Consider the following 13,384-nt stretch of genomic DNA (forward strand, 5'->3'; position numbering starts at 1 on the left):
TTATATTATCTTATAAAAACAATCACTAATCAAAGAGTAAATAAAAGCCATTCGAGCCATTTTCACTCGTATTTCTTATTTTATTGATTAAATTTAAGTCGGAATTATCTGAAATAATAACAATATCGTTTAGTTAACACGGCTAAATTTTATATAAAAAATATTGTTATCTATAACGTAATTTTGAAAAATGTTCCTTATTTTTGCATACATACCTACCTATTTAGAGCGTTTTTATACGAAAGTTTAAGCACGTGTGTCTTTGTGTCAAATTTAACTTTATAATTATTAAAATTTTATGAAATGCATTGACGAACTCTAATATGCTATACTGATTTTTGAAAACGGCGTATTTCATTAGATACCTAATTGAAAATGTTTGAATTTTATTCATTGTAAAAGATTTTTATATTTGTACTTATTGTCTACGCTTATAATAGCGATTTAGCCATATAATACCAATTTTTTCAATGATTGTCTATGCTCAAAAGGTGTCGCTTAGATGCTTTCAAGTATTGTAAAAAAAATCTGCCGTTTCTCTGCGGTGTACTCTCGGTAAATTGAGCCCGATTTTCATTAAATGTCATTTGCCTTTCTGATTGTTGTTTGCTTAGATAGAACCAACGAACGGGTTAGCTGTCAAACCGAGCTGATACTGCGCATGCTTTTTGACATTTATGAACAGTATTTAGACAGGCAACCATGAATAGAGTAACGATCGCTCACCGATTCCAAATTGTCAAAATAATCTTTTACTTATGCGATGACGCTCATTTTTGACTATACGGATTGGATAATAGACAAAATTGGCGTACATGGAGTCCAATCTAGGTGAGACCCTACAGACTCAATTACATCAAATAAATGCACTGCTTTTTTGCGATTCACATTCTAGTGAAATCATCGATCTTAATTTATTAAAAAATGAAGCATAAATGAAACACATTGCATATATGGATGACATTGATAACATACAACAAGTACGTACCTATATACAATGCAGTCTGCATGATGTGGTAGATATATACGATCGGAGAATACTGTCATTTTATTCAAAATAAATTAAATGCAACCTTTTTCTCCTATAAAAAATACGTATTTTTTCTAAAATGGCCCTCCAATACTATTTTTATGTGTTGCGAACACGCAACATGGTTAAATTATAATAAATCAAAGTTCAACAAATGAATGATCAATGTAAGATAATTCCCAAGTTACAATCAGTGATGGTCCAATCAGGGCTCGAAATAGACCGGGGCGCTATTCTGGTTCGTAAAATTTTACAAGATACCGTTCCGGCTCGTGGGTTCATTAAAAATTGCGTTCCATTTCGTGTTATTGAGATAGTATTGCATGTATTTAGTTTTTAATTGTTAAAATTTTATATTAACGAAGTTACGTTTTGCCGGGCGCGCAAGAATAAAATCTATGTATAGGTATATCATAAATTATTTCTTCCCAACCAAAGTTAACGACACCAGTGCCATGTAGTAAGGTAGCCGCCGACAGTCAAAGAGTGGCAAATGTAAAATACATTGGAAGTTCCGTTCACATTTTCGTAGGTACTGAATATTGTAATAACACTATTATAAGGTAAATTGTGAAGTAAGTAGCTTCTTTAAGGATAAATTTGCTACGTACTTTAACAATCAATCGTTTTAAGAATTAAATGATAACTAATAAGAACTGATTAAATAATATTAAAATGTCATTACTACATTTAAGGTTATTATACACGTACCCAAAATGGAAGTGATTCACGCTGAAATTTTGTTGTTAAGATCTGGTTACCGGACGGATCCATTCAAAATGACAGACGAGGCGTTTGTGAAACGATTCCGGTTATCGAAACCATTGGCAGGTCATTTCCAGGCTGGAAAATCTAATGTCAACCCGCTAGTTGGGTTGATCATGTCATGTGAGCATAATCAAAAATATAATGCAAACTGTTACACGATCATAAATATCCATTCAGTATTTCTGTTGCATTATTGGATACCGTTCGAAGCACTATACCTCCTTTGAAGATAATGTTGCGTTTTGCTTCTTGTTTGCGTACTGCTTCATTTTGCCCTTCAGGTGTTGAGTCTTCACGATTGAATAGGCACGTCAATGCGGTTTAATTTTGTCGCTGCGCTAATGGAAACACCCTTAAGCCCGCTCCGGGTCAGGCGAGTAGTTTAGTCGAGTGGCGAATAATTTAGTAACTAAACGTGTACGAACAGACAAATTAAGTCGGGTATTTTAGTAAAATCATTTAGTCTAGTCAATCCATCTTGTTGTAATTTTTCAGTCGAGTAGCGAATCCTACCACCTCTCACTAAATACCAAACAAGTGATGATATCGAATCGAACTCTATGCATAGGTAGGTACAAAATTTGTGTGGAATCATGGGAAAATACGCCCAAAATCGATTTATTGTTCGCATACGGTTACTAATGAATAATAGGTATCGGTTACTACGCTATAATAAACCGACCCTATTCTACTGAACTCTTACTGTGTAAATGTCTAAAATATTAATATGAACATCTCACGAATTATATAAATGCGGAAGAATCTCAATTTTTCTTAATCCTAAAATTATTAAAATGTTCATAGGTAACGCAATAATATTATGTAGAGAACATACCATAGGTACGGAATATAATAAATGACATCGTTTTTAGGCTAGGTCCTCCTTGACAGTTATTACAATGACAAATCGTGAGAAGTGGTTTGACGTTTCCGACCAAACCACTTCTGACGGTCAGAAAATGTTTTGAAGTCAGCTGTTACAGTGAACTAAACGTTAAATCTAAAATTATTCCGGTTTACTTATAACGCATGCGCAGTGCGCCAGTTTTGACCTGTCAAACCCATTAGCTGGAACGCCTGAATTTATGTTGTCGTGTAGCATGGTAGATAATTTAGTAGAATTTGAGGCTTACAACATTAATCTGTTACAAAAAGTTTTGAAAATAGAATAATTGGTCTATTCTCACCCCATTTCACGTATTTAACGACTGCAAGTAGTTTTTATAGACAATAGGCTTACCTTGTATTACCTACCTAAAAAGGACTCACGGGCCATTAATTTTATTCACCATACAATTAATCGCAATTTTAGATAATCGCATTAACTATTGCTTTACATTCGAATAATTATGATGTATAAATCATCATAAATGAATGCTCATGATTTGACGAAAGATTTATAAACCTAGGTACACATAAATTGTTTAAAAATATCAGTGTGAGCGAATTAATAACGGAGAAATGAGTTTCAGAGTTGAATTTCGAATTCCAACCTTCTATATAAGACAGCACACACTATAACTACTTACAACTGGCCTGTAATCTGAATTCGAACAACCCGGTTGAGGGTATTCATCATTATATAATGGGTGTGTTATATCTTCAATTATCTCACGCTTGACGACAGCTGGTTGATCATCTGTCTCAGATTTTATATTAGAGAGGTCCGCCATATTAAGGTACTGAAAGAAGCATTATTACATTTTGTAAACACGGTGAAAACAGTTTCGGGTCTCGTAATCACCATAATATGATATGGGCATGATACCTCCACGTTTCTACGTGCATGGAGGACCCCTTGAGGAAGTACGAGCGAAGATATGGATGCCACATTCATGTTTCTTGTATTCCGCCAAGCCAAAGTCCTTTTATCGCCGCCGTATGAATACGATGCTTTGTATTAATTAACTATAAATGTTGTTTCTTTTGGGCTCAATTCTTAGAAATCGCTGTAACTTTCAACTACCTAGCAAAAAAAGGTGACCTGGACGACCCTTACGTTAACACCCAGGCAAAGGCCAAGCATTCTGCTGCGGGCAAGAATGATAGAGAGGGGTGGACGTTCAGGGGTAGATTGAAAGGGACAGCGATAAAGCCAAAAAAGGAGACCTGGCCGCGAGACGGTAGGTGTCCAGGCTGGCGAGGCAGTTAGCCGGAGTCTCCGAAACACAACGGACTGTGTCCCGTTGAACCTTAGATTATAATTGACAGCCTACGGCGCCCATCTTAGGGCTGTTAAAAATTTATAAACCGTGTAAAACTTCATAATTGTGTTAATGTGTATTGATATTGTGTGGTGTATGTTTTTTTTTGTTGTGAACCCAACCGATAAATATAAAACTCTGTGCTACGAACCACGTGCGTTTCTATTTTCTATACAAAATTCTATCTTCCACCTTTCGTAGTGTCAGGTATATCATCTATGTAAATCAAACTAATCCCATTTTCAAGACAGCTGCAAACCAGCAGACAATAAATTAGGGATGGGCATACATGAGGTCAACGAGAACCTCATTCTCGATTTTCATAATTATATAAAGTACCACACCATAGTCACGTTCTCACATATATCGAGTAGGTTTATAGAAAGTGTTAAATGACATTACAATAATTAATTTGTACACGATGGAATTAAAAATCTGAAAAAACAAGGTTTCTGATAGAAAACGCGTTTTATAAAATGACATAAGTATCTATTAATAATTATGATTATGTCAAGCTTTTTAAGATTGTGCTTGATTTAAATTGAAGTATGTTCGGGACTCCAAAAATCGAAGTAAAAACAAAGATTATGTACCAATTTACATCACCCAGTACCACAGTCGGTTTTAATCGATCGATCACTCCGTGCAACGCCGACTCAAGTACAAGCCTAAGCATTCGGAAACTTGTCGATAACGAGTGGTCTCACCTTTCCTGCTCCTCCCACTGCTGACCAATCATTATTCTATAGCAGTGATGAAATATGGCACGTGAATGTTTTAATAATAATTAAATTTAATAAAAATAATTTTAATTTATAATACTTAATAAAAAAATACAAAAACTGATAAAAATAAATATAAGTACTTATACACTATTAAAAAATAATGACGACATAGCTTTGCGTATTTTCTACAGTTTTTAATATTATTTTTACCAGTGCTATTTACCAATAGATGCGCAAACGGAACCGACGAAATTCGTGCATAAACGACAGATCATATTTTATAAAAAAATAATAGGCAAATACTCTTCAAGAATTTATGTTTAACGTAAATATATAATTGAACATATCGCTCCTAATGCGTTATGCATGACACATAATATTATCGCACTCATCAGGCGGCGTAGGAAGCAGCTCCGCGAACTTCTGATTTTGATCGATTTAAAATGCTTGAGCTCACTGTAGCGAGAGAATGCCTCATCTGATCGCAGCAATTCTGGTGTCATGTTGTGTGTAAAGAACCAAGCTAAATAATACAGTAACAAACAATTTAATTGGTACCAACAAAAATGCCTGCCCGAAATAAGAAACAAAGACTTGGTGGAGCTAGTAGTAGTAATTCTGACAGACAGTGAAAATGGAAAACCGTTCAGTTTTGGGAAAGCTATAAAAGAAGCGTGGTTAAAATGCTCCCACGACCTTTTTGTAAAATGTAAAAACAAGGAAAAATATATTCGAAGAACAAAAGATATGTCTTCTTCTAGAAACACGGTGAAAGATAGAATCTCTCATTGTGATTTTTAACCGTTTTTAATTCTTCTTCTTATTGTGCCATCCCCTAGCGGAGGTCGGCCACCATCAAGGCGTACTTATCTTTGTCGTCTGCTACCCGGCACAGTTCGGTGGAGCTGTACTCGTACCAATCACGGAGGTTCTTAAGCCACGAAATGCGGCGCCGTCCTTTGCTACGCTTCCATTGATCTTTCTTTGAATGACAAGTTGGGGAATGCTGTATTTTTGTCCTCTCATAATGTGGCCGAAATAATATTCTTTTAATAGAATTCCTAAAAACTACTTTTTAATTTTTTAATGAAAAACTGCTCGGCACGTCAGACAGTCGAACGATTATATTTGGGAAATTTTGGCACGCGAACGTAACGTAACACTGTTCTATAGAGTTCTTGTCGTGTTCACTTGTCAGAGCATTTCTATTTATTAAGATGGCGCTGCTCCGCGCAATAGGTGAATTGAGATGACTTTACTTTATTATAGGTCTGATGCATCATGTGTGTGTTTTTAAAATAATTCTAATTTTGTTTTTTATTTGCTCATTTACGTCGTAATATTTTAACGTTATATTATTAATGAATGATCAATGTGCATTTACCATTGGTGTATGGTTGGGTCTTAACTTACTGATATCATCTCCCCGACAGTATTTGACATTAGCAACAAAGTTTCCATATATAAATTATAATATAGTTAAGCATAACAATATAAAAAGTAAAAAATAATAAGAAATTACCTAAGAAAATTGAGGAAGACTAATGAAAAGACAAAAAATTATCATTTTTTTGAAATATATAGGTATTTATATCTATATATACAAAATTGTGGAGAGCGTTTAAACAAAACATGTGAATTATTGAATGGATCAACGGTGGAGAAATACATATTGTAATAATTTAAACAAGAAATCCGATTAAAGTGTTGTGTGCATGATTAGAATCGCTAGACTGACATGGTACATAATGGTAATTATGACCGGTTATTTAAAAGTCTCATAATTTTTTAATACTTTTAAATGTATTTTTAGACTATCGCTAGAAGTACTGTACCGGCCAATGTCGCAAGTCTCATATCGTCCTGGTACGTGACTGAAGCACAAGCGTCTAGCGAAGACATACACATAGAGGAACAAGAGCTTAAGCAAGAACTCAAGGAATATATTGAAAGGTACGAAGATGTCGCCTGTCGCAATACTTAACGTGCTATTTTTCAATCGAATATGGTAAACACAGAATTATTAGTGGCTGTTATACGACTGGAAAAAAAATCGTTTCATGAAGAAAATTTTGTGTGCAGTATCTGTTTTGATTTTTTTTCGTCGTTCGACCTAATGTTGCTTCACAAAGCGATACACAAAACCACAATTGCGAAAACGACCGATTCCGTTGCAAGGCTGGTTAAATGTCACGATGGTCATTTTTCAAGAATACGTTCTGGTCAAGTCGTGAAATCACTCAAAATGACTCATTCGGGAAAAAAGCCATTTAACTGTGATAAATGCAATTACTCATGCAGACAGTCAAGTAACATGAAAAGACACGAAATGAGTCATTCTGGTGAAAAACCATTTAAATGTGATAAGTGCAATTACTCATGTAGACAGTCAAGTGACATGAAAAGACACAAAATGAGTCATTCTGGTGAAAAACCATTTAAATGTGATAAATGCAATTACTCATGCAGACAGTCAAGTCACATGAAAATACACGAAATGAGTCATTATGGTGAAATGCCATTTAAATGTGATACATGCAATTATTCATGCAAACGATCAGATGGCATGAAAAAACACAAAATGACACATTGTGATGAAAAGCCATTTAAATGTGATACATGCAATTACTCTTGCAATCAACCTGGACAAATAAAAACACACAAAATGCCTCATTCTGGTGAAAAGCCATTTAAATGTGATATATGCAATTACTCATGCAAACAATCTGGTCACATGAAAAGACACGAAATGAGTCATTCTGGTGAAAAACCATTTAAATGTGATAAGTGCAAATACTCATGTAGACAATCAAGTGACATAAAAAAACACAAAATGACTCATTCTGGTGAAAAGCCATTTAACTGTGGTAACTGCAATTACTCGTGCACGACGTCTACTAGTATGAAAACACACAAAATGGCTCATTCTGGTGAAAAGCCATTTGAATGTGATAAATGCAATTACTCATGCACGACGTCTGGTAGTATGAAAACACACAAAATGACTCATTCTGGTGAAAAGCCATTTAAATGTGATATATGCAATTACTCATGCACACAATCTGGTCACATGAAAAGACACAAAATGACTCATTCTGGTGGAAAACAATTTAAATGTGATAAGTGCAAATACTCATGCAGACAATCAAGTGACATAAAAAAACACAAAATGACTCATTCTGGTGAAAAGTCATTTAACTGTGGTAACTGCAATTACTCGTGCACGACGTCTAGTAGTATGAAAACACACAAAATGACTCATTCTGGTGAAAAGCCAGTTAACTGTGACAAATGCAATTACTCATGCACGACGTCTGGTAGCATGAAAAGGCACAAATTGACTCATACTGTTGGAAAGTTATAATGTGATAAATGTAATTACTCGTGCATAACGTCTAGTAGCATTAAATACAGAATGACACAATCTCGAGAAAAACTACTTTATTATAATTACTCGTGCATAAAATTGCATAAAAAGACTCATTCTGGCGAAAAACTTTTGAACTACATTGTATTGTTGTTGAATTTAATAAAACGCTAATTTTTGTTATACTTATTCCACATTTAATCAATAAATTAGGTCCGGTTTCGTCCGACTTAGAGGGATGCATTTTAATAAATTAAACAACAATGAAATGTGATTAACGTAATTACTTTACAGACAGTCAGGTACCATGAAAAAACACAAAAACACGCAATCTGGTGAAAACCTTTTTAAATGTTATTTATGTAATAATTACTGATGCATAAAATCTGGTAGCATGAAATTGCACAAAAGGACTCAAAGGACAAAGTATATTCTGTTACGGTTTGGTTTCGCAGGGTTTAAGGCGATATACATATTTTTGATTATTCACAATTTTAACTATAATAATTAATAAATATGTAAGTACCTACCTATCTGAAAACATTAAAGTCAAAGATAAACTTACAATTAAAAAAAATGTTATAACATGTGAATTTGTCAAAGGACCCCGTCTTATTATTACTAAGGGACATATATTTTAATGTCATATTACTAAGGTATTAGTTTATTAAGTTTTCTATGATGTGCTTAAGTGATTTTTACTTATTCATTGTTTTAATATTTTTTATATTCATTTTAAAAAACATCGATTTTTATAAAAATATAAATGTAATCTATAATGAATGAGCAGCATGAATTTAGAGCAGGCCGTTAAATGATTTCTCTCGTTATTCGGGAGTTATTTTAGGAATCGTCAACAATACGTGTCGTAAACCCTCTATCAGTCACAGACGCTTAAAACATTTTCTGGTGTGCCTCAGGGCTCAAAGTTGGGTCCATTGCTGTACACGTTTTTTATAAATGACATAGCATTCGTAATTCAAAATGCTATGTTTATGTTGTTTGCTGATGACTTGAAACTCTTCATGAAAGTTGTCACCTTGGACGATTTTCGTCAACTCCAACTTGATATAGATAATATATTAGATTGGAGATGGTTTACTAAAGCCTCGCGAGTGTTGTTGTTCCAGTATTTGTGCATGGCAGAGTTTTTTCGGAAATATCATCTGTAAGGGATCTTAGCATTACATTTGACAATAAACTTACGTTTAGTGGTCATATGGATACCATTTGTGAAAAGGCGCTAAAACTGTTCTTTGTCTTGCGTACTTCCTGGGTCTTTTCCGATGTTATGGTACTAAAAATTCTATATAGTAGAAGCAGACTTGAGAGTGGGTCTATCGTTTGGGCCGCGCATCAGTTGTACGTACAGCCTTATGGTGGAGAGGGTCTAGAAGAAAAATTTTAGACTCCTTTACTTTCGGCTGTATGGATATTATCCGTAAGTCTATCCGACTGACTTTCTCTTAGGAATGCTTTCATACTGTAACTTAAAATTTAGAAGGGTTCTTTAATTAGCTACATATTTTTTCTGACATATACGCAGCGTAAATGAAAACTCTGCCATTCTTGACGGTGTTGGCTTGTGTGTCTCTGATGATTATCTTTGGAGTCGAGGGCATCCGTTGTTTGTTCTCCCAAGTTTCAGAACTAACCTGCCTTTAGTAATGCCAATTGAGAGGGCAATAATCATGTTTAATGATATTGCTTCGGATATTGATATATTCCACTTACGTGTGAGTGAATTTAGGTGGACGTTGTAATATCAATTTTTAAGATAGTGTCTATCGATAGTTCACTCTGTGTGCTGCTTACTCTACTTTTATATTTTTGTTATTTTATTTCTTTTTTTATTATTCATTATATTTTTAACTCACATTGTTCTGTATTTTCATTTGTAACACTTATTTTATGTCAATCATGAACGTTTTAAATTTAAAATTTGTTATGTTTTTTATATGTAAAATAAATAAATTTGAATTTTTATAAATTGTGCAGTGTTGAGACTATTCAGAGAGAAACACCAGTGTCCAGATACTAGTGTCTCGTGTGAAACGGCTCTTACTTCTTAATGAAGTCATTTTAAAATACGTGCGAGAACTCCTTTCATTTATGGCCTGTGGAGTAGTAATACATGTTATTAGAATAGGTTCGTTCAATTTTTTATAAAGGTTGTTTTTTTAGCCCGATAGAACTTTAAATAAATGAATTGTAAAAATATAGCATTAGTTAATTTTGATAGTTTTTTTAATTCGAAAGACACGTGCATGGCATTAACATTTTTAAATGGTTTAGGGCATATTGCCACCGTATCTGTTCTCATCGAAGCATATACTGGTCACCTTATTTAGAACACATTTTTCGTGCACTGCCTGTTGTATAACACGAATAATGTTGGCTTTCAATGCGCCAATTGTTGGTTAACTATCGGCATCAGCCAGTGAATTCTTAAATCCCCACAGAAAATATCGCATGACTTTAGAAATCAATTAACAGGTCCATCTATGGAACAAACTTATCCCCTAAATTTTATATTCGATGAGTGCTGTTGTGGTATGGCATATTTCGTCCGGATTCTTGTCATTATATTTTCAAAAATATTATTGATTAATGTTCCACAACGCAATCTTCAGCCTAATTTTGAAAAAATATTGTCCGGTAATGCAATCAAGGGACTTTTAAGGATCGGTCTCAAGCCATATGCAGCATATTTCCTTACGAACAAACCCGTTAAGCTACAATGAGCTAAATCACTAAAGAGCAATTTTGCGAGAAAATGCAATTATAGGTTGCGCGAATCGACAATATTTTTTATAGGTAGATTTGGTAAATTTGTCAACATGATTCTATTCGTGTTGCTTTGCTAGACTAAACCAATCATTAATGTCATAAGGGCAACGGGTGTCACACATCACACAACGACTTGACAGTTAACTCTTTTGTAAGTTCTATCTTAGCAAAAAAAAAACACCTAGCATTTACAACTGTTAAAACAAAAATTATTTTATTTGCTGTAATATTGTTGAATTAAAATATAAAACCCTATTATTTTTGTAGATTTCTTCCCAGCAATGTTTCACACATTATAATCCATTGGACGTAGCTAGAAAGGATACAATTGACAATAACCTGACCTCTAACAACATAACAAGTTCAACCAATAAAATGGAAAATATGATACAATATTCAGAAATAACTACAGATGTACTAAACGTAAAACAGGAAGTTTCTGAATTATACTTGCCAAAGGTGGTTCGAATTGTGTTGAGAAAAGTTACATATTTTCCACGTAACTTTATTTGCAATAATTGCTATGGAGTGTTTGAATCTGTAAATCATCTAAATAGTCACAACATTTCATGCACGGAGTCTCAGCATCCTAAACTGAAAAAAACACATATTGGTAAAAAACCACATCAGTGTGATTTGTGTTTTAAATTTTTTCTGCAAATTGGTAACCTTAATAAACATAAAATGACACACACCGGTGAAAAACCATATCAATGCGATGTGTGTTTTAAAAAGTTCAACGCAAATAGTAAACTGAAAAGACAAAAATTATGCACACTGGTGAAAAACTACATCAATGCGATGTATGTTTAAAGAATTTCCAGGACATTGGTTATCTCAAAATACATAAAATGACACACACTGGTGAAAAACCACATCAATGCGATGTTTGTTTAAAGAATTTTAGGCAAATTGGTGATCTCAAAAAACATAAAATGACACATACTGGTGAAAAACCACATCAATGTGATGTATGTTTTAAAAAATTCTCTCGAATTGCTCACCTTATAAATCATAAATTTACACATACTGGTAATAAACCTCATCAATGCGACGTGTGTTTTAAAAAGTTCAACGCAAGTGAACTAAAGTTACATAAAATGACACATACTGGTGAAAAACCATATCAATGCGATATGTGTTTTAAAAAAATTGTCTCAAATAGTTATCTCAAAAAACATAAAATGACACACACCGGTGAAAAACCACATCAATGTCATGTATGTTCTAAACAATTCTCTCAAATGTCTCGTCTTGAAGGTCATATAATGACTCATACTGGTGAAAAACCATATCAATGCGATGTGTGTTTCAAAAATTTTGTCTCAATTAGAGATCTTAAAATACATAAAATGACACATACTGGTGAAAAACCACATCAATGTGATCTATGTTCTAAACAATTCTCTCGAATTTCTCATCTTAAAGGTCATATAATGATTCATACTGGTGAAAAACCACATCAATGTCATATATGTTCTAAAAAATTCTCTCGAATTACTCATCTTAAGGGTCATATAATGACACATACTGGTGAAAAACCACATCAATGCGATGTTTGTTTAAAGAATTTCCAGAATATGTGGAATCTCAAAATACATAAAATGACACTGCACTGCAACTAATTGCAAAACTGAATTGTGAAACCTGTATGTGGCAATATTTAAATTAGTATTCCTGATATATTATTAGTCACTTAATATTGTAATAATTATTGTTCACCATTTTATTTGTTTTTCATTATTACTGAAAAAATAAAGGGTTTGTCCCAAACTAAACTGAACATCTTACATGTAAAAATGTAACAACCAAATTAATAATCTGTAACTAATTATCAAAATGTATGGAAGTGTGAAAGAGTGGTGGATGATTTGCTATTTGGCAGGTAGTAAAGGTAATATTTGAGACTAGTTTTATGACAAAATGCGGTATGTTATAAGCAAGCGAGCTTCTTTCCATTATTTACAAATTTAGATTTACGTATAAAAACATTGACACAACTTTGTTGGAGGATTTTTGGTATCTAGATTATAACTTATTATTAAATTAATGGAGTAGAGAATGTTCGGTTGATGTACGTTGCGCTAGGGGAGGCCTTTTTCCAGCACTAGATCGACCCAGGCTATTGATGATGACGATGATAGTAATAGAGTGTACTAAGCTAGTTTTACGATTGTTTTAATTAAAAATAATAAAATTATCAAAAAGAGAAAAACTAAAATAAGACTTTTAGTTCAACCATGTCCGATCCTAATAGTATAGATTTAGGTTTGTATTAACAGATTTTGTTTTTACTAGGAATAGATTTCGGACAATTGCTCAACCTGATAGGTCCATACTCTTTCTTACTCATACACCAATTGAAAAAATATTTACTTGCCAGACCCAGGATTCAAACTTCGTGACCCGAGAACTACAAAGTTCTAAGTGAATAGCTGCAGCAAAAAAGATATGGACATTTGAAGTTTTGAATGCTTGTATTTTGAATATCATGAATGTT

At 33.6% G+C, this 13,384-nt stretch overlaps 1 protein-coding gene across 1 annotated transcript; it reads left to right on the plus strand.

The window, feature by feature from the left end:
* The first annotated feature begins 11,670 nt into the window (after window positions 1–11,670).
* Window positions 11,671–12,905, plus strand: LOC147068842 (uncharacterized). The gene has a single exon (XM_085951726.1). It carries the CDS (start codon window positions 11,736–11,738, stop codon window positions 12,507–12,509), a length of 774 nt encoding a protein of 257 aa, XP_085807852.1. The 5' UTR covers window positions 11,671–11,735; the 3' UTR covers window positions 12,510–12,905.
* The last annotated feature ends 479 nt before the right edge of the window (window positions 12,906–13,384 follow it).

The sequence above is a fragment of the Rhyacophila brunnea genome, unplaced genomic scaffold (genome assembly GCF_057557595.1).
Source record: "Rhyacophila brunnea isolate RB1 unplaced genomic scaffold, BYU_Rbru_1.0 scaffold_244, whole genome shotgun sequence".
Taxonomy (NCBI): Eukaryota; Metazoa; Arthropoda; class Insecta; order Trichoptera; family Rhyacophilidae; genus Rhyacophila; species Rhyacophila brunnea.

Coding starts and splice junctions, on each gene's coding strand:
- LOC147068842 (XM_085951726.1), top strand. CDS start 11,736: ATGACACACACTGGTGAAAAACCACATCAATGCGATGTTTGTTTAAAG.